Genomic DNA, 22,471 nt, shown 5'->3' with positions numbered 1-22,471 from the left:
TTTCGTAATGCGTTTATATTACTTGTCCATAAAATGCAGATGTTGGACGGCTTTAATTACACTCAAATCATTTAAATTTCATTAATTATTTACTTAGGCAGCCTATCTGAGACGAGCTATTCTGAAAATGTGGTTTTTCACAAATTAAACAGAAAATGAATGAGCTACATCCAGTTTATATTGTAATCTTTCACATCTTTTAAAATAACAATCTGAAAATTGTGGTGAGCATTTGTATTAATCCTCCTTTCCTCTAACAATCCTAAATAAAATCTATTGCAACCACCTGCTTTCAGAAGTCACCTAATTAGAAATTATAGTTCACCTGTGTGTAATTTTATCTCAGTATAAATCCAGCTGTTCCATGAAGGCCTTTGTTAGAGAACATTAGTGAACAAACAACTTTATGAAGACTAGACACAAACACGGTAAATTACCCTGAACACACCATTTTCAACATGAAACCTTGACATACTGTGTCTAGTAGTTATTCTGCATAGACATTCCAGTCTAGAAGTGCAAAAACAGTAGAGATTTACCCCAATAAACTTGCAGCTGCAGGTAAAGGAGGTTCTGCCACACTTTTTCAGATTTTCTTTATAAAAATCATATTGTTTTCCTCATATTTTATAATCATACACTACTCTGAGTTAGACTATCTCTAAATCTGTTGTTTCTAAATGAATATGAACTGGGGGTTTTTCAATTATTGGAGGTCTGAAAGAACTGCATCTTTTTCAGAATTTTCTGAAAATAAATACCTAATTTTTGCTGCAGATTGTCGGCAGTTCATAGAATAAAAGAACAATGTTCATTTAACTCAAACATATACCCATAAAGATTAAAATCTGACAAACTGATCATTTGAAGTGGTCTCTTATTATTTTTACAGAACTGCACATTCTTTGTGATTCCGATGTGAAAACATTTAAAACATTTTGTAATACTGTTTCTTAGTAACATGTATTTCCCTGCAATACAGACTTTATGTTCTCTAATGCGTATTGTTTTCTCCTCATACTGGAATAAAGCACAGACAGGTTTATACCTGCTTTCACTGCTTTGTAGCTCAAACAGCCGATGCATTACCTCATGTTGTCTTTGACCTTAGGCTTCTAACGAGATAGAAATAATGCTGATCGTTTGTTTTTTGTGTGTTTAATGATGGATTCAGTGTGGGTCTGACATGGCATGCACCGCTGTATTTTAGGATTCTATCAGCCAATCGCAGAGCTTCATTTTTTTTTCTGTAGTGATAGTGATCCGAAGCAAAATCACAACCTTATCTGTGCTGAAACTTGACCAAGAGGCCGATCATGCCTTTGTGATGACATAAAGCGAGTGGAAAAGTACAGACCCCCCTGTTTCTGCCATACATATTTTCTCCTCCACCACAGCTATCATCCTCCTTTTATGCGGGTAGCCTCGGTGACATCACCCCCCCAAAAAGTCTTCCAAGTCGTATTTACTCTCTCCGAAAAGAGGAGGGTATCTAACAAAGCAATCACTGACTAGGGTTTGTGGTGAGGGAGCATCGGGGTTTCATTATCATCTTGGGAGGCTTTGGTATCTGCTGGCTTTGACATCCTGTCCTCTAAGGTGCGCATGCTTGACGTGCAGACAGATCCAGGCTGGGGTTTAAATGTTGGGGAAAACAGCGTCAGTGTGTGGAGGAAGAGGAGGAGGACTGCAGGGTAAACAGCATAAGGAAGGTGTTACAGTAGCGTAATCCAACTGAGCTGGCAGAGAGGGAACACCTGGTTCAAATCTAATCACACAGTCACTCTGAAGAAACAAATTTGCGTCCTTTTAAAATGTTTAGATAGTAAATAAGAAAACAAAATCAAGGTAATTTAATTTTATTACCCTAACTATTTTTCAAACTAACTCCAGAAATGGGGCTGCAGTTGTTCTCTCTGGGTGCTCAAGTGATGTACTGAACCACTATTTTCACTTCTGACACCGATACAGAGGTCTGAGGTTTAGTATCGGCCGATAAAGTATCAGCGATATTTCTTTTTATTACATTTGAAACTAAGCTCTTTTCATTTTTTGTTTAAATCCTTTTCACAAACAATAATATCCCATAGAAGTAAACGTATCAATCCACTTTTTGTAAATGTTTTATGTTTTTCTTAGTTATAAAACCTAAAAGCAGAAATGAAATGGTGGTTCTTTAAACATAATTACAATTTACCGTAATAGGTATTTATTAAAAATGTTCAAGTTCTCTTTTCACGAAAGGTTATGTAATATTTGCAGCTGTAAACACATCCAATTCTTGTTAAAATGCTTGCACTTAAGTTCTGGTTTCTTTTTCTGATATGTCCACTTCTTATGATACTAATTTAACAAATGATGTTAAGATCAAACTCTCCCTGCACTGTTTTTCTGGTAATCCCAGATGGGGTTGCATAAGATTGACCAGAAGAGGAAAACGTTGTTCCTCCAGCTAGCTCGGAGTCTGCTTTGTTCAGAAGGTAAAAAGCAGTTAATGAGTCAGGTTGCAGACACAACTGAACTAATTTCTTTGAGAATCTTGATGTAGTAAGACTACAATATAAAAAAGGTGAATCATGGATTAGGGAGACAGAGGTGACATGCAGATTCGTGCTGTCATGATCTGGATGTGGAAACATTATTATAATGTCAGCATATTGTACATTGAGGCTGGCCATAAGCTTACCCTAAACTCATCTCCATGTTGCTGCAACTTTCACTGATGTTCTTTTAGAAGTAAAACAACTTCTAAATGAAACTGAAGCAATTTGCAAAAATGAAACTTCTAAGTCTGCAAAACAAAGTTAGCTTACACCATTAAAGCACTTTGCGCTTCTTAAGCAGACACTTAATTCTTATTTTCTGTGCACAGAAAATGTTGCGTGGTCAAGGCAGAAAGAGTTAATTTAACAGTGTACACAATTGGCATTTCACCAAAATAGAGGTAGTCACCCACTCCGTAACCACTGAACACATAAACTGCTTTCGTAAAGAGTCGCTTGCCTACCAACGCAAGAAGATGCCATTTTAAAATTCGCCAAACCTCATGAACTCCACCCATTCTCTGTGAGTAACTTCTCAGGGTGTGCAGAGTGTTTCTCTGATTTCAAGCTGCAGCACATAAAACTCTTCTTTAGATGACTTCATCGTGAAACCAGAGCTCATTTAAAAGCGTAGTTAACCATGATGACTGCGACTGTCGAATGGAGTCCTGCTGAGAAAGTGCTGTCTCACTGCTGGCTGGTTATACTTCCTAAAAAACCACCACATGAGCACAGAGGAGATCAGAAAAAAAGAGAATGGATGTTTTGACGTTCTATGATTTCACTACATTACAGAGACTCAAAACAGTAGAGCTTTTGGTCGCAATACAACCATAAACCTTCATGTATTTTAATATGATTTGACATGACACACCAAGACAAAGAAGAAAGAAAATGATTCATGGTTTGGAATCGACCCCCTTTACTGTGATGCCCCATATATGAAATCGATTACAAACACTTGCCTTGTTATTTGTAAATAACAGATTTACGAATTTATTTGTAAATTACAAATTTATGAATTTATTTGTAAATTACAAATTTGCTAATTTATTTGTAAATTACAAATTTGCAAATTTATTTGTAAATAACAAATTTACAAATTTATTTGTAAATAACACATTTACAAATTTATTTGTAAATAACAAATTTACAAATTTATTTGTAAATAACAAATTTACAAATTTATTTGTAAATAACAAATTTACAAATTTATTTGTAAACTTGCCTTGTTACAAATACATAACAAGGCAATAACTTGGTAATCAAACATTTCCTTTCCTCCTTAATAATTACTATTAATTGCCTTAACAACTTGTTATTAAGGCAAGTTATTGCCTTAATAACTTGCCTAAGTGGGCAAGGCAATAACTTGCCTTGTTATTTCTAAATAACAAGGCAAGAGTTTTTCAGAAGCCAAAATCTCAAAATGAACAAAATCTCAAAACAAACATGTCAGGGATAAAGTTGTTGAGATTTGGGTTGTAAAACAATATCTCAATCTTTGAGCACAGAGCACTGTTCATCCATCATCTGGAAATATAAAGGGAATGACGAGGAGAGCATTAATTGAAGTCGCAGCCAAGTAACTCTGAAGGAGAAGCAGAGATACAAGGCTTAGGAGAATGTCATGAAGTGGTGTGATAGGTGGTTGTGAGGCAAAACGCAGCAGACCCAAAGTAGAAATGAATTGATGACTTTAATCCAAAACACAAAGTCCGAAAACCAGGCAGCACTGCTGAGCAGAGATCAGGGCTCAACACAGGCAGCAACTGGCTACACTAATGGACACGAGCACATGTGACAGCTTAGACAAGGACCCAACGAGAAACAAAGGACACAGGTGGGGTTAAATACACAGAGGGTAATCAAGGAAACGAGACACACCTGGGAAACAATCAAGGGGAGACAGGACAACACAGAGACTCAGAAACCCAGAAAAACTCAAAATAAACACACAGAGAACTCAAAAACACAGAGAAAAACACAGATCACAAACACAGATTGTACACTGTGTCATCTGTAATATATAGAGCATTTTTATGTATATCAAAGGTAACATTGTTACTTTATTATGCTATAAAATGCCACTATATGCCTGGAAAATACATAATACTTCCCCTTTAACACTACTTTGTGTTGGTCTATGACCCAAAAATCCTAATAAAATACATTGAAGTTTGAGGTATTATGATTTTTTTCAAGGAATTACAAGTCAAGTGTTGGAAAAGGGGTATACAATGACTGCTTGTACTGCTGAGAGAGTCTTCAAGGCAGGTGCCGAGGTCAAGTCAGAGAGCAGCGGTGTGAAGAGTGAGAGCTCCTTTTAAGGACAGAGGCAGATTTTCCCCTCTGCTCCCTGCAAATATTTTCTCTGTTGTTTGCCCTCTTAATCCCCTTCTGCCCCCCCTGATACTGTCAGGAGCAAACCACTTCTGTTATTTCAATCAGTCAGCCCAACATTTGCTCTCCAAAACCCCGGCGACCCTAAAGGAGTGGCAGGCTTCATCATCTGCTCGGCTGCTCCACCAGAAAACACTCCACACTTGTGGTGACAAAGCTGCTCTGCTCCGTTCAGCTGTGACCTGTGAGACAACTGCTCCCTTCTGATGGGGGAAGGACTAGAGTCTGGGGTTGAGTCTATCACTCCTGGACTGACTGAGCTGCCATGAGCCTCTGAAGCTCATCCTGCTCTTTGGTGTCTTTTCTCGAGAACGCAAGCAGCACAACACCTTGGGGCAAAGCTTGTTCATCAAAGCGGAGGTAAGGGAGACGCAGCGTGGGAGTGTGTGCGGGTGATTCGGTTGAGGACATTACCTCATGGAGGATAAGTGGAGACCAAAGAGGTCTAACAGAGGTAACAGCCCTTGACGCCATTGCTCTCTGCTGCTTATCAGAGCAGCTTTTCTGCTTGGGTTCAGAGGGAAGTTTTGACAGCCAGGCTTTACAGCTCCCTGATCTGTCACTTCTGACAGAGAGAGAAAGAGAGAGAGAGAAGGAGAGGCAGAGTGACGAAGTGGTGACTTCATCCCTTCTCCTAACAAGCCCTTCTCTCTCCCCCTCCTTTTCCGAGCTTCCTTTTTCTCTTTTTTTTCCTCCCAATACTTCAGCGCAGCACGCTCAGGCAGCATGCCAGTGTTCATCTTGCTGCGCTCCCTGGTTATCAGGCTCCTCAGCAGCAGACTGGCAGGCTCTCTAGCTCAGTTCCTCAGGAGAAGCCTCTCGACAGGCGCTGCCCACCTTGGCACGGTGTTGAGGCACATCTGGGAGCGCGTTCGATCCCAGGAGTCAAAGGAAGCCGTCCTGGGCTGTGTCCTGTGCATTCTCAACATGCACAAGAAGGTGGAGAACTGATCTCCCTCTCTCTCCACTTTCTGAGCAAGAGACTGGACAGCTGTTTAGGGGACATAAGTGAGTTTTATATATTTTTTACCAGGATGTCTGAGAGTATTGTAAGGAAGGTGCAGCCCTTCACCATTGGAACCAGGCTCTCTGTTCCTTCTGTAACTAAATGCCAGGAGTTTCCACAGAGTTATCTGCCCAGTGAGGCTCTGGATAATTGCGTTTTACAGCGCAACCTGAACTCACTCTACCTCAGCAGATCCCAGGTCTGTGCACATGGCTCCCGTCTTGTTTTACCGACCGTCGACCAGGCAGCCCCCGTCAAAATCCAGCCGGAGCACGTGGCGGCGGAGGACCACCTCAACCAGAACATCGCCTCTCCCTCTGCCGTCTCCAGATCCATCAAAAAGATCACCATCTCTGGAAGCAAAGACCAATCCGACTCCAAGACAGCGCTGGGACCAGTCACATGCGCCACGTCTGGAAACAACAACAACAATAACAACATCAGCAGCAGCAGCAGCAGCAGCAGCAGCACTCCAGATCAACATCTGCCAAGAATCGTGGAAGTTAGCTGCGAAAATAAACCCAACTCTCAATTTAAGGTACAAAAGACATTATCACTTGTTTTTATTGATATTTTATATATTCAAAATGTATATTTTTTTGTTTAAATACATTTAAGTTGGATTAATGAATTAATTTGATTAAGGGTGAAAGCAAAAATAAAAATCAGCGAATGTATTTTGTAAAAGCATAAAAGATATTTACATAAAATAAACAAAAAATGTTTAGGAATTAATTTCTTAAAATATTAACAAATAAATAAATAATGTTACTGATTATGGTGATAATGATGAAGGATTTTTTTTTTTTGAAATAAACATTTCGTTATCTCAAAATCATCTTTTTTTCTGTACAACACAATAGTGAAAAATAACAATTTATTAAAATTGACAGGAAAAAAATGCTATTCGTTGTGGGCTAAAATTAATCTTAATTAAATAATTGTTTTCTAAATTAACACAATAATAATAATAATAATAATAATAATAATAATAATAATAATAATAATAATAATAATAATAATAATAATAATAATAATAATAATAATAATAATAATATAATAATAATAATGAGAAGAAGAAGAAAAATTTTGATGATAATAATAGTAATAATTATTAAATTAATAGCAACAATAACAAAATTATTATTATTATTATTATTGCTATTATTAATTTTTAAGAAAAGTGACAAACTGACAAACTAACAATATAAGATTACAGAGAGTTTTGTAGTACATAGATATATTTATACTTATATAAAACATTTATGCAACATGAGTGTAACATAGTTTGTGTTTTGTAGTCTACTGAAAAATGTTACTGTTTATTCAAATATGACTTTTAGGTTTTACTCAGCAAAGAGGGAAGTAATGTATTTCTGCCTGCACAGGAACAAAGTTGGGAAAAACTAAATGGAGAGAAATCAGTCGAGGTAAGATCCTAAGTTGATGCTATTTTTAAGTGAACACATGTTAGAAAAGCATTAATTTCTGTTAACTGAGTGAAAAGTTGTAACAGCAAATAAATTCTGGGCTCCCAAATGATTATTTGTACCAAACGAAAGTCACATTTTAACAGATTTTTCTAAGTAAAATAAATAAAATACGACAAAGACCCACCAAACAATAAAAAGACATAAAAAAAAGATGGCCATGGACTTTTTGTGCTTTTGTTAACTTGAAACATGTTACTAAATTAAAACTCAAAAATATAAACATTTAATCTCTGACCAAGTTGTAGTTTAATAACCATTAACATTTAGAAATGAAATATTTGAAAACAGAGAATTTGGCGCATCGAAGTGGCATTAAAGTGCATGTTAGGTATGAAAAGCTCAGCAGATCTGGAAGAGGCAGGGCTTACTGGAAAACATGAAGTCAGGGAAGATGTTAACAAAAGAAAAACCTCACTGAGGAGTTAAAATAACACGTCTCCTAAGCTCTGGCTTCATTTCTCTCTAATCTGACACATCACTTTGTTTTCTCTCAACCAAACCAGCTAGTTTTTCCTCCACCCATATGTTGTAAATAACAGAGAAATTGCTCGTAGCAAAATATTTTTGGTATATTCCCCTTCAAAGGTGAATATTTACATGAAACTGACCCGGATCTGTTGGTTCCTGCTTCCTCCTCGTGCCCAGATGTTTCCTGAGGGGAGAGGAGGAACGCCTCTCCGTTACTGTAACTGTGCCAGCCGCGCTCATTTCACTTTGAATGGTGCTGACAGGAGGGCTTTGTTAGGTGGGAACCTGAGAACAACCCAACACGTTGTGATATCTTCAGGACCAAATGGATCCCAAACAGAGTTTGATCTGAGCGCAGAGGCGATTCTTAGCGTTGATTAGCTTAGTTTACTTACTGTGAACTGTGGACGACTTAGACTGTGCTACTGGGAGCACCCAAACCTCATTAACTGGACTGCAACTATGTAATAAAAAAAATTTAAAAAAAACTTGGTTGGCGTGCCATTTCCATCTATGCAGTCTTAAAACCATTTGAAAAAAGCTTCCTGGGAAGGGATCATGTTTGGGAGCAAATGTCCAAATAAGGTCGCTAGAGTAACAGTGTTGGGAAAACGTTTTATGTGTTACAAATTGCACAGTCATCAACTCTTTTAAGATGATAAATTTCTTTTAAAAAGGAAACTCGTCGACTGATTTAAAATTCCTTTAAATTTCTTTTTTTTAAAGTGGTAAAAGGTGAAAAGTTGCTGCTTCTTGATAAAGTTTGACAATAAAACAGCAACACAAGCTCAAAGGGGCTCTGATTTGTTCTATCAATTTGTGCCTCTATTCAATAATTTTTGCTTTCATTTCCTATCTGTAAACAAACCCTTTCGTATTAATAAACTTAAACCATGGCCTTAATTTTGCTTGTATTTAAGCATTTTTATCTATTAACAAACAATGTACGCTACACCATGTCCTACAAAGAACCAAACCTGTAAGGAAATATGGAAGAAGAAAAATTTAATTAGTCATTGGTTGAATTTTCTCTCAGAGTTTACTCTCGGTTGCCCCCTGCTGGCTTGGGGGTCTAATGCATGCGTGCTTTAATTCAGAAGATATAATTGTAGCAAATTTAAATTTACTGGTGTAATTAGACGCATTTATTATTACTAGAGTAACGGCGGTATTTACTTGCCTTGGTTTTACCTTCTTCTGTGCGTTTTGTGGTCACACAGATTTCACCACTTGAGCTGCAGAAAAAAGAGCTTCAGAGGAGAGAAAGTCAGCAGGATGAAGCGCTGGCTAAATCCCACAGTGAATGCTTCACTCAGCGAAACTCTCTCTTCAACAAAGAAGCACTGCAGGTAAAACAAGCAAAGCAAACATACAATATGAATGTTTATTCTGCCTACTGTAAAGCTGGGTATACATGAATGAAACCCTTTTTAGTAGCTTATCGGGACTTTTAATCTCCTTTGATGGAAAGAAAACGCAGTAAATTCATCTCCAAAACATGAAGTAATGCTGCTGAGATGAAATCAGAAAGGAAGCTGCCTTCTGCGTGACCCTCTAGTGGGAACAAAATATGTACTGGTTCTTATTTTGTCTCAAGAACTGTGTGAGCTGTGTTCAGCAGGGGGAGGGAGGGGAAGCCGCCACAACCAATTATTTAGGGATGAGATCATTGTTTGGCTCCGTCTATTCACGCCTATGGCTGAGAGAAACTCAGCCAAGCAGCGCAACTGGTTGTGTTATCTCATCGCAGCGTCCACTCCGGAGCACACACAGACGTCTTCATGGAGTTTAACAGAGCGACATTTTCTCCAGCAGTCGTGTTTGTCATCAGATCTCTGTCGAACAAGTGATACGCGGTAAACTCCCGAACACAGAAATTTCATTTCGGATGTGTCCGCTGAAAGAAACATGTGACATATGGCTGAGCTGAAAGTAGCTCCACATTGTTAACATTAACAAAATAATAAAAAGAAAAAAGAAGTATAGCTCTCTAATAATGCACTATATTTCGATAATTGATGTTTTTGACTGCTATTGTTTTTGCAAATAATTTAGTGCTCCACTGCTCTGAAAGTGGAAGTGAGATTTCCATTCAGAGACGTTTAAAGGCCCCTAATGGTTCACGCTACGAGGGAAAAGCAGGTCGCCTAATGGAGAAACGTATCTTTTTCTGCAGCTGCTCTGCAAAACATCTCGCCTTTCACCATTGCTGTTTCATAATCGAAAAAGTGGAGAAAAAAAAACTTAATCTCCAACTTTATTTCAAGCCAAGTTGTGTTCCTTTTTGAAAGGTGAAAAATGTGCATGGTGATAGACGTTTTTAAGGGGTGAAGATTTAACTTATTGAAAGGGGATTTTTCTGTCCACTGCAGAAACCTTGCCAAACAAAGATCTCCAGGTTTCAATATTTTTTTTCTAAAACCACCCCTTGAAAATTAAGCACTTTCCAAAGAGTTATTAAAACATGGAGATATAGAGATTATCTCGGAAGGTGGAGCTCGGATCTGGGAATGACGTCACACCTGAGTTGAGGACTGCAGGGATTTAGTGTTTGTGACTGCTCTCTACTGTTAACGACGCATTTCTGCCCAGTCTGTGCATTCAAAATGTGAAAGCGCATGTTCACAAAGTGTGTTTTTGATTTAATGTAACACAACCCAACATAAAGAAAAATGAAACCATATAATCTTGCTGATTTCATGCTTTATTTGAGTGGCAGTTTTGACCAAGGAATACGTTGCGCAACAATTAGCAAATCAACTAGAACTCGTTCATTTCAGGTGTGACGTAATCGTCAGACATGAGCTCAGTCTGCAGTAAAAAAATAATACAGCAGAAAGAAACAATGATCCACATGAACCAGAACACTGAAACTGTTTTTATGGACTATTCCTCATCTGACTTGCTTTGTCCAGACTGTATTTTCACCAAGCCTAAAATTTAAGCTGAAGATGTGAGATAAAATAATAGTTACATTGGTTTTGAGAGAGAGTTTGGTGAATAAAATTTGCAAATACTTCAGACTTCCTCTAAAAATGCACACAATTTCCTATATTAATAGTTCAAACACCAAATTAACTTTTACACATAGCGAGGTATTTCAGCTGCAAGCTGCATTTTCTGTGGAATATTTTTGATTTACTACCCATGACTAGTTTTTCCGCAACTAACTTCCACAAGAAAATTCGCAAACTTGGGGAATCCTGTAATACTAGAAGTGAATAGACTTGGGTTCATCAATCAACACAAACTTTGGCCCCATGTCGTTTTAATGTTAATCTCCATTTGATATTCTTTAAGCAAATCACTTCATATCAGTAAAAGCAACTATTGCATGCCAGTTCATCTCCATCGACTGCAACATAGTATTTGAGGAGATTTGGAGATAAATAATGATAAAAATACTTAAATCTAATGCAAAATAACATCCAAGAATAGTTTTTTTTTAACACATTTAATTTAAAGTAAAAATATGTATGAATCAACACACAGTTCCTATGAAATTTCCAGTGGCAGACTTCTCATTGTGCCTGAAAAGTTTTGGAAAAAAACAACCACAAACTACAAAAATACAAAATGGTGGATCGGGTCAAAATGGCCTTTCATAGGATTTTCCAGTTTCAGAGTTAGAAATAGAATAAGAATCCTTCCTTATATAGGAATTTTAATAGGAAAAATTTAACTTACGAATCTGCCATACATGGCTGTTGTGTTGTGTACATATTAAGTGATAAAAGCTTTTGTGTAAATTTATGATCTCCTTAGTAGTTTCACAAATAATACTATTGAGAACTTTCCTTTTGTATTTCAACACGTAAAACAGAGAGAAACTGATTTTTATTGGCTTGTATTATGACTTGTAGTTAGCATAAGAACAATTATCAAATCCCACAGGTTTTCTAATTTCTATACAGAACTTTTTCTTTTGAGCTGTTGTCCTTACTTTTTTAGCCATCTAGTGGTGCAATATTGTATTGTCATATCATATTTTGACTGGTAGAAACCAGGAAACATTTCACAAATGGAGAACAAAACATGTGGGGTAGTGTAACCATTTCCCAAAGTTTTCATTCTGATTAAAGGCTTTTCAGGAAGGTTTATTTCAGTGGTGATTATTTAAAGCTGACATTTTTGTTTCCATTTCTTGTGACTAGAACAAACCCTAATTGCACATTTTGATAAACAAACCATTGTTGTGGTGAGTGGACAGGAAGAAACAAGCGAATCGTAGACTTCCTGCATGAGGTCATTATAATGCCATGAGAGCCATTGTGAGCAGATATGGTCAAGCCTATTGTGAGAAGCTGCTTTCCCTCTGTTTAACCCAGTAATATTTCTGCAGCTTGAGGGTGGGAGTGCTTCAGAAAGTTAATGACCCCCTTCTCCGGGGAAGAGTAACATCACTCTTTAACCATGACCCAAAAGTGGCTCAATCATGTGTTCACCCTTGATGTATTTTATAGATTTAGAAGTCAGGATAACGTTCTCTCCTTTTCTTACCCTAAACTTCTCCAGAAAATGTTTTAATGTGACGTTATTGTCACTTAGTTGTGGCTTTAACCTTTATTTGACACTCTGCAGTATATGAGGTTCTTCTGATTTTATCGCTGTTATGTCTCATGTGGGATCATTCTGACAGGAGCAAGAATCTGACCTGATTTATTGGACTTTTTTTGTGTGTTTCAGACTCTTGTGGCTCATTGACTTCCATACCATGTTCTCTTTAAGAAAGCAAACACACTCCTTCAGATATTTCACATTTTGGCCACCTTGTTTGGCGGCCTTCTTACTTCATGCGAAGTGCTGACGGAAAAGGCAGCTTTTCAAGACAAAGCCTTATGCAACCGAGTCCAAGCTCCAGCCAAGACAAACCTCCGCTCCACATAGCATGACATTGGAGAACATGAGGCTGTTTTTCATGTTCCCAAACCGTCATAACACTGTAGGGTAGAGTAAAAAACACACCACAGTCACTTAATAATGGGATTTAATGATAAAAAGAAATGCTTCTCAAGCGTAAAGTGAAATTGAATCCCGGTGTAATGATGAATGAGCAGCTACACGAGCTGTAATGAACATCTGAAACAGTCTGTGTGTTTTTTTGTGATGCAGGCAGAAGCGTGGATGAAAAGCAAACTCCAAGACCTGAAAGACGGATGTAATGTTCAGCATCGCCCCTTGCATGACTGGGAGGAAGCCTCACAGACGCTTCACAGAGACCTGAAGGACTTTGAGAACACCCTGATTCAGCTCAACCAGGTCACAAACCCGCTGCGCTCTCAGGATTTAAATATCAAATATGTAGATATATGTGGTAGCGGTCTGGTTAAATGTATTAAGATGGCATAAATTAATGATTACATTTTGTCACATTACGTTCACAAACTTCATTGTACATTTTTAGGACTTTATCTCATTAACAGACATAAAATTGCACAATTAATAAGAGGAAGGAAAGTTCTTTGTTATATATAAAAGCCTAAAAAACACAGCATGTGTTTGTATTCAGTCCTATTTACTCTGGCGGGGCTAAATAAAAGCAGCTGCCATCAGAAGTCAGCCATAGCTGTATTCAATTTTCTATTTGTTTGCTTTATTTTCTTCTTCTCTTTTCCACTTCTTCCCCAAAACTATCTGTGACGCTAGGAGAAAAATAATTCAAATTAGAAAATAATGATTAAAAGAAGAAGGTATATCCTAATACACATATTAATCATTTTTATTTTTGTTGTGACACCAATTGATTATGTTCTGTTTTCGAATGTATTCATTTTAATTATACCTCCTGTTTGCTTGTTTGTTGTTGTTTTTTTGTTTGTTTGGTTATTTTAAAAAATGACATTACTAAATAAAACCAGTTGCCATCAGAAGTCAGTCAAAGCACCAGATTGTATCAAACTATAATTATTATTCTTTGAAGTTCACAAATTAAGCTTTCTAATTAAATCTTCAATTTAAATGTTGAACTATTTCAAATCTTTTAATTTATTTATTCGATATTCAGTTCAGATATACAACCATTTCTACAATCGGATGGTTTATGTTAAAGTATAACCAGGTTTGAAGGTGCCATAAATTTAACTCAAATTTGGACTTGAATATTTCTGCTTTCTGACATAATCCAGATTAACAGGGAAACATTCCTCTACATTTGTAGAGTCCTTGAAGATTTGGTGTAATTGCAGCAGAAAACATTGAAGCTTTTTGTTTTAATGCTGTGGAAACGTTGAAATAGCTTTGCAAGACACTTTGTATATATATCCACCTTTACTATTCTAGATCAAAATGATGTTTGGAATGTTTGAATTGTCGTAATAATTCTCAAATAAACTGAGTCTTATTTCTTTAAAGCTGGGTGAACAGCTGATCTGCAAGTTGAACCCAATGTCCGACCTGGTAAAGAAACAGCTCAGTCAGCTCAGGGAGCAATGGCAAACCCTGAAGCAGATGGCCGCAAATCAGACGCACGCTCTAGGTGGAGCCAGGAGCCTGCAGGAATTCAACAGGAAGGTGGACAAACTGGAAGCTTGGATTAAAGAGAAGGTAAGCAGCCATGTTTTCTAAAACTAAAATATAAATTTATTTATTCATTTGTTTACCTACAAATTTACCCATTTCTTATCTTCTGGAGTTGTTTGCAAGTTATCCAAAATAGAGTAATAAAGCAGAGCTAATGAAGCAATTATAACAAAGCCCTTTGATATATATAGAGAGGAAATGGTCTTAAAATACCTGTGCGATTGTAATACTGGATTTGTAATTTGTATAAGCATCTTTGTGTGTAACGTTGGATTATTGTATCTGCTAAACATGATTAGTAAACCGTAAAAAGAAAATTTCTTTGTCACAAGCACAAAGACAAACGTTCAGAGGATGAAAACACTAGGCTCTGAGCAAAAATCAGATGACCCAGCTTTACACTAGCATTTAAACGCACCACTTACGCACAAATCTGAGGCGGTTTGTAAGAGTGAAACGAGTCCCAAAAATCCTTGTGCACTTGTAACCCGATCTGTGCGTAAATACAGTTTTTTCTGTGTATCAGGTGACTCGTGCGCACTTATTTAACATTTGTGGACGTAGGAAAAGGTTTGAATTCATAATTATCAGATTTGTGAGGTTGAAGTTAAGAATTTGTGTGTAGAAATTTAACGTTTGTAGAAATTCTAAATGTGTGTGTGTGTACTTTCATTTTGTATTTGTAATTTCTTTGGATTTGTGTAGCATTTGACCACATATTTACAATCACCTGGAGTTACAAATCATATTTCACAGATACAACTCTCCAAAGCTACACACAAAGATGCTTACACGGATTGCAAATCCAGCATTACACACACACAGGTAATTTGAGACTGTTTTCACACACTGTTTACACAACCTGATCAACAGTTGTTAAGATAATTAGTACTCAAGTGGGTCTTCCTTATACAGGAAACACACTCAGTATCCTGAAGACATTTCCTTTTTTCGTCTTCATTTTTTTGAACATGCATACTCACCATTTAAAACATCTGCCTGTCGTTACAAAAAACAAGCCATGGAGTAAACTCTACGTCTGTGTTTATCGCTCTGTTCCTGTCTGTGTCAGACACAAGGGAGAGAGGAATGGATGATGATTTGTGGGATTGTAATGAAGGAGATTAATTGTGAAATCTGTAAAACATTCATCATTCAGAATTAATGTTTTCCACCTTCATTTTAAATGCAGTATCCAGCTTAGTGGGGATGCATTTGATGCCTTTATTGATGCATTTGAACTATTCGTTTTCAAGAAAAAGGAATAATTTAACCTCAGTGATTTTGAGCCCACGTGTTTTTTTAGACATCAACAACATTTTGCCAAATTTTCATGTTGAAAATACAGATGAACCACAAAAAAAATACATTTTAGGGGGAGGGGGTTTAAAAATGTCCCATCTTTGCCTACTCAACAATAAACATTTTAATAAAACTAAAAAATGGTCTGATTATAAAAACTGTTCCTCACATTTAATCAAAAAAAGGTTCTGTTCTCCATTGTCTTGGGCAAGAAGGCATTGGTGTCTCTTTTTTATGAAAACACTTGCTATTAATGGATGTGCTCAAGTCTGTTTCTGGGTGCAGATCTGGTATATTTTTGGTCCTATGAAGTTTAAAGAGAAATAATTAAGAAGATCTTAATGCGTCAGTAAAAATACCACCTTAAAATATTTTGAAAAAGTGTCCGCTGTCCGTCTTCGTCTGCTGTTGTTTCAAATTTGAACAAAATCCCTCCAGTGGCCTCTAAAGAACTCCACGCTGCACTTTGGAGCCCCTTCCCTGAAGCTAATGTAACATCCATGCCTGTGGGATGACCGAATGCAAAGCTCTGACCAGAACTCTGTTTTATATCTTCCTTGCTGCATAAGTAATGCGTTTTGTTTTTTGTTTTTTTGCCACTTGTGTGTCTGAAAATAAGTGATTGTTGGATTTCTTGCAAAAACCACTTCTATAAACAGTAACTTTCTGTGTGACAGAAGGAAGAGGAGCAGTGTCTGGTGAGTGTCCTGGGGGAAAATGTTGACAAAATGCAGCTCACCAGGAGAATTCTGGATCTCAAACAGGTCAGCCTTGTAAAAAAGAATTTAAAATAATGCATAACTTACACTGACAAAAGCTTTGTACCAGTTAAACAATGCATGCCCAATGGTAACAGCGTTATATATCAGTGTCCCCTGTCTGATTGTAAACAGACCTTCAGGACATTCAGGAAGGGAAACTAAAGTCTCTCTCTGTTCTTTTTGCGACAGGATGAGCAGCTCCACAGAAACCTGCATGAAGAGATCAACAACTTGGCCCTGAAGCTGGAGAAACTGGGGAAGGCAGATAGCAAAAACATCACCATCAGGAAGAAACACATCAATAAAATGTATGCTCCGTGCTTTACATGAAATGTAAATGCTTCATGTAATACCTTCAGGCTGAAACCACAAGGCGTAATGTTCTCCATGCAGGTGGCTGAAGGTCCAGTCCTACCTGAAAAACTACCACGAGAACCTTCAGGTCGCGCTGGAGATGTCGTCTTTTTACCAGCAGGCTGATAATACTCTGGATGCTATAAGCAGCATGGTAAAGTTGTTTACCAATACAAAATTATAATTATGTTCTGAGAGCTTCTTATTAACTGCACTCTCTGTTTTAGCAGATGTTACAAAAATTTGTGTTAAGGCAGAATCAAAACCGAGACAAAAACAAATGTTTGTTTCAAAGAGTTTTACTTGATCGAGGAGAAGTACTAGAGCAGTTTATTGAACTTCTAACTAAGAAAGGAAATTATCTTGCTTATATACACGTCTGAGTGCGTTGCAGAGATTTAATGAGGATATTTTAGATTAGAGGACTAATGTCTCAGTGAGACCTCGGGAAACTCATCTATGTGTTTATCTGTAGTCGCATCGATTACTGCTACAGTGTCTTCACAGGTCTGAATCTCAATCAGACAGCTACAGCTGGTCCAGAACGCTGCTGTCAGTGTTCTGACTAAAACCAGGAAGATCGAGCACATAATACCAGTTTTAAAGTCCCTGCACTGGCTCCCTGTAGCACAAAGAATAATAAACTTTTAAATACCGTTGATAGTTTATAAATCACTGAACAGCTTAGCACCATACAACATTAAAGATCTGTTGTTGTCATAGCAACCTTCTAGACCCCTCGGGTCTTCTGGTTCTGGTCTGCTCTGCATCCCCAGAACCAGAACCAAACATAGAGAAGCAGCATTCAACCACAAATCTGGAACAAACTTCCAGAAAACTGCAAAACAGCTGAAACACTGAGTTCCTTTATATCTAGACTAAAAACCCAGCAGTTTAAAGTTGTTTTTGAAATATAATCATGAATCATTAATCAATAATCTGATGTGTAATGATGGTAAAATGTAATGTATTTTTGTGTTTTTATAATGTAAAGCAGTTTCAAATGCCTTGTTGCTGAAAGGAGCTAGACAAATAAAATTTGATTGATTGTTTGATTGATTGATTTTTCCAAACCGGCAAAAACACCTCGAAACTTTGAGTCTCCATCTCTAACAAGAAATTAACTTATGAATTTAGTTTGTCTACATGCTATAAATGCTGCAATGTGTACGTTTCACATCATGTTATTCTGAAATCATACAAAGTTCTGGAAATATGAGGTCAATAAACAAGATTATAAGACAAAACAGAAATAATGCCATCAATAAATGCAACCAGTTTCAAGCTAAATACAAGATAAGTAAAAAAAAGAAAAATCGTAATCCAACGAGTAAATATATGATGATAACTAACATATTTTCCCAACAGCGGAGAAGCATGTCTGCATCCAAAGACCTGGACACCTTTGGCGACAAAGAAATCCGCGACATTGCTGGTCAAATCATGGTAAGAACAGAGTTTTTCCTATTCTGCATGCTGCTCCAGAAGCCGTCCGCCTAACCTGCAGGCCTGTGTCCGATAGATGCTGGATGTGAGCGTGTCTCAGCTGCCCAAACTGCACCCCGGCCTGGCTGCCGGCGTCACAAAGAAGCAGGCCGAGGTGAAAGACTGCTGGACGCTCCTCCAGAGGGATCTAAGGTACGTCACCGGTGAGGATGAAGTGCGTTCCACACGTTGGGGTGAAAAGCTGCAAACTTCTGTAATGATTTTGGAAGATGGATACACATGACAGACAAATTACGTCAACTCTGCTACACTAATTTGCTTTGTTTTCACCATTAAAACAGTGACATCATCTCAGTCAATTTGCTGGATCTGAGATGAAAAAAAACATTAACAAGAATATTTTGTAACTTTATGGAGTCATTATTTGTTTGCTTAATAGCACACAGTTTGTATCCAGGCTGTTACATCACTGGGAGTTTTACCCTATCAGAAAAAAATCTCCAACACGTAATAATGACTCTTTGTTTTGTTTTTCATGTCGGCTGGATTTTGTTACAGTTGTACAATAAGCTAATATTCTTTAGAAGTAGTAGCAGTTTGCCTTAGCATTAGATAAATGAATCTATTGTTTATAACAGAAGGAAACATTATAAGAAGTGTTATTTTATTCTGGAACAAAAGACGTTACATTGACATAATGGACATACTGATTGACTGGAATTGCTTATGGAGGGAAAGGACATGCAAGTAAAGAGAAGGAAAAGAAAAGAAGCAAAACGAAAAGAAACAAAAGTAAACCAAACAAGCGAAAAACAGAAGCAACTAGCTGAGCCTTCATTACAATGTGCACAAAACTTTTATTCCGCTAATATAAAACCCCCCCACAATTTCGCAATTGCTGTGTTTCCATAAAATAAGAAACATAATTCCCATCACACGTGAATAAGTTTTTTTCATGCAATAAGCCTTTAAAAACATGAGCCTCCAAACTATTTCCTGTTGTCTTCATCTTTGTGGTTTGTGCCAGTGGCAACATCAAGTTGTTGATCATATTACTGTTGTGATGTGAAAAAATGCTTTGTAAAATAAGCCAGTGTTGATACTTCCAAAAAAAATCCACCTTGTTCCAAAACCTTTTACTGTTGAAACTATTGGATTTCCATTAAGCAAATTTATTTTCAAAATGTCAAATTGCTCAATTATATGGCCAATGGAAACATCTACTGACAAGAAAGGGAACCAATCCAAAGGAATGTGAACAAAGGAAATAAAATGTGACAAATGTGAAGAAAGGGAGCAAATGAGTGTAAAAGAAACAAAGTAAAGGAAAATAAGAAGTTAATTTTTATGAAAAAAAACTGACGTGTCCAGATTCCTGACATCCTGCCATCCAAACATTTCACAGACGTAGTCTCCCATGAGAATAGCCTATCTATAGCTCCCAACACTACATCATTTCAGCTGTTCTGTCAGCTCTAGCTTTAACTAATTAAATGGAATAAAACAAACAGTGGTAGAAAACCTCAGAGCCTTAACTGGAGTTCAGCGCTGGTCTCTGAGGTCCAGCTGTCATCGCCAAAGTAACCTCCTGCTCCGCCTGCAGGAGCGACAGGACGACAAACTCCCTCTCCAGCTCCACTTTCACCAGGGAAGATGCTGACCTCCTGACTCCAGCGCGAGAAGCCCAATGCATCATGGGATCTGAGACACATGGGATCATGGGAAAAGAAGTGAAGGAGGAGCAGAACCGTCTGAAAGGCAGCAGAGTGAGTAGTGGCAGGAGATAAGATCTGTGTCTGCAGTAAATGACTCACTTTGTCTTTTTGTTTGGAAAATGCCGGCTTTACAGCTTAGGCAAGGTTTTTCCAAAATAAAGTCAGACAAATGAGCCGGGCTGCGACTTCAGGTTTTGGCAACAAACATGCTGCTGGTTTTCCATCCCTTCCAGCAGCTTAATTGCACTTAAAAGCACCGTGTGATGTTCCAGTTTAGAGCCATCCCTTCGTCATATACAGTCAGAACAGATTCCTCTTCTGGCTCTGAAACTCCTGCATGTTGGAAAGCACCATATAATTTTATTTGGTTTCTGCTAGCCTTATCCCTAATCTGACAAATAAAATCCAAGTCTTGGGTCGTCTCTAGTGCTGTTGCCCTGTGAAAGTAATAGAAAGAGCTTTTAGGATGTTGTTTATCCTGGCACAGAATTTCTTTAAGTTTCCACTGAAAATATCAAGTTCTGTATGGTTAAACAGAGCGCCAGGGTAAATAGGTCTTTCTATTGAGCTCCAAATTCTATTTAAAGTCTACTATATATCCATTATGTCATAAATACAGTCATTTATTAACACCATATGAATAAAATGTCTGGGATTCACTGCTGGGTTGCTTTTTGAGCATGAGGTTTCTCGAAGCTTTATTGAACATGTGCGTGCTCCTACAGTAACCCAAGAACTGCTCATAAACCTACAAGGAAATACTGTTGGCTTCTTTTGAAAAAATAAGTATCGGAAAACGATGTGGTATGTCAAAAACCGGTAATTATGTGTATTTTTAGTCTTTTACGTTCACAATCTGAGCTACTTAGAAGAAAAGGAAAGAAACCATTTGGACAAAGTCAGCCAGAAGCGCGCTTCTAAAGTTTGACAGATGTTTGTTTCATTTTGTCATGAGAGAAAACATCCAGCAGAAGGTGGAAGGATTGTTGACTTCCGTTTGGAAATGTACTGGTCCGACTGATCCGGCTCCAGTCTTTCCTGAACTGGGAGCTGGGATCTGCTGGGATGCCCTATCTGTGTTCCTATTTATGGAAGAGATAAAAAAAAAACCCACATTTTTAATGAAGCCCTGCGTTGTCAAAATCCAAGGCCATCACTGTAAACTTGTACAAGTGAAGAAGTTTTTGAATTGTATGATTTTATTTTATTTACTTATCATCCATGACACATGTTCCTACATAGCAGGGATTATTATGTGAGTATTATACAGATCTGGATAAGTATGGAAAATATTTGTTTACAGACTTTATTTTATTCCCCATCACATTTAAAAAAGAAATGGATATATCTACCCATTATTCCATCTGTTTCTCTGTATTTTCTTATCCATCCATCCCTATTTATGCTTTTTTGTAGGGTTGGGCATTTTCCGTATCGTTTATCATTTATTGAAATAAATTACTCATAAAATTTTGATTTGTCGTTGTGATAAATTCCAATAAATATTTAAAAATCCTTAAAACTATTTGTATTGTTAAGATTGCTATTTTCTCTATTTTTCTATTTAGAAATATGATTAAATCTAGTTACGGTGTGCATTTAAGTGACACAAACCAGACGTCTTTATGTGACTGACTCTTTTGTGTTTGTGAGGCTATAACTGCTGTACCATTCAGTCACAACCGTACAGTTACATAAAAAATAAGAAATAAATATTTTCTCTCATCACTTTTATCTATCACAATAGTATAAAATATTGGGATACAACTTTAAGTCCATATCGCTCATCCCTACTTTTCAGGTATTCTGTGAAGTTACAATTTATTGTTAGCCCAGTATCAGCGTGTGCAGTAATCTGCATCTCAGAAGAACTGTTTGGAATGTGATATTTCTTGGTTATGTTCATAATCCAAGTGTGAGGAAATCACACTTCAAGTGCCAACAAAAGATCCAGCCTGCTGGTTGGAGCTACAGATGCCCACTCCTCACAAAGATGGTGGTTTTAAAGATGCCAAAGGTCACAGAGATACAGAGGAGAGAGGAAAATGTGGATTTATCACGACTGAAATTGTCATCGCATGACTTTCTCTGACGGTTCAGCCCAAATATCCATGATGGCGTTTTTTTTACGTAAATTGGTCTTTCTTGAAAGATGAATGGTAAACTGCCCCAGTCTGATCGTCTATGAGAACATGCCTCAGTCAGTAGTCCATACATCAGTGTCTCTGTTTTAGCGGTAGTTACGGCCTCTTGTTTCTGGAGGTAAACAAGGCTATCGTCTGTTTCTCCGACTAATTGCGGCCAGATGCTGCGGCTGCAGACCAGATGGGCTCGGCGCTAAATGATAGTTCTTGGCTGACGTCACCTCGGAGCGCAGGACGGTTAGACACTCCGAGGTGGAAAGGATCAGCAGAAAACAGATAAGAAACATTACAGAGAGAGGAAATGCTGAGCTCTGAGA

The 22,471-nt window shown here is 37.5% G+C and overlaps 1 protein-coding gene across 7 annotated transcripts in view; it reads left to right on the top strand.

Annotated features, from left to right (window-relative positions):
• The first annotated feature begins 5,843 nt into the window (after positions 1 to 5,843).
• The window catches only part of LOC122842399, a 42,620-nt gene continuing 25,992 nt past the window's right edge, over positions 5,844 to 22,471 (top strand). For 5 of the 7 annotated variants that reach the window (XM_044136212.1, XM_044136215.1, XM_044136214.1 and 2 more), the window contains exons 1-11: positions 5,844 to 6,490; positions 7,296 to 7,382; positions 9,134 to 9,262; positions 13,026 to 13,172; positions 14,265 to 14,456; positions 16,412 to 16,498; positions 16,685 to 16,803; positions 16,889 to 17,003; positions 18,218 to 18,295; positions 18,372 to 18,487; positions 19,899 to 20,061. In XM_044136212.1, coding sequence (XP_043992147.1) covers positions 5,981 to 6,490; positions 7,296 to 7,382; positions 9,134 to 9,262; positions 13,026 to 13,172; positions 14,265 to 14,456; positions 16,412 to 16,498; positions 16,685 to 16,803; positions 16,889 to 17,003; positions 18,218 to 18,295; positions 18,372 to 18,487; positions 19,899 to 20,061 — 1,743 coding nt within the window. In that variant the 5' untranslated portion in view covers positions 5,844 to 5,980. The remainder of the gene's footprint in view (positions 6,491 to 7,295; positions 7,383 to 9,133; positions 9,263 to 13,025; positions 13,173 to 14,264; positions 14,457 to 16,411; positions 16,499 to 16,684; positions 16,804 to 16,888; positions 17,004 to 18,217; positions 18,296 to 18,371; positions 18,488 to 19,898; positions 20,062 to 22,471) is intronic. The other 2 variants (XM_044136216.1, XM_044136217.1) reach the window with 2 other exon arrangements.

The sequence above is a fragment of the Gambusia affinis genome, linkage group LG13, assembly GCF_019740435.1.
Source record: "Gambusia affinis linkage group LG13, SWU_Gaff_1.0, whole genome shotgun sequence".
Classification (NCBI taxonomy): domain Eukaryota; kingdom Metazoa; phylum Chordata; class Actinopteri; order Cyprinodontiformes; family Poeciliidae; genus Gambusia; species Gambusia affinis.
Note: the sequence above shows the minus strand (reverse complement) of the source record. Positions and strands in the feature narration are given on the sequence as shown.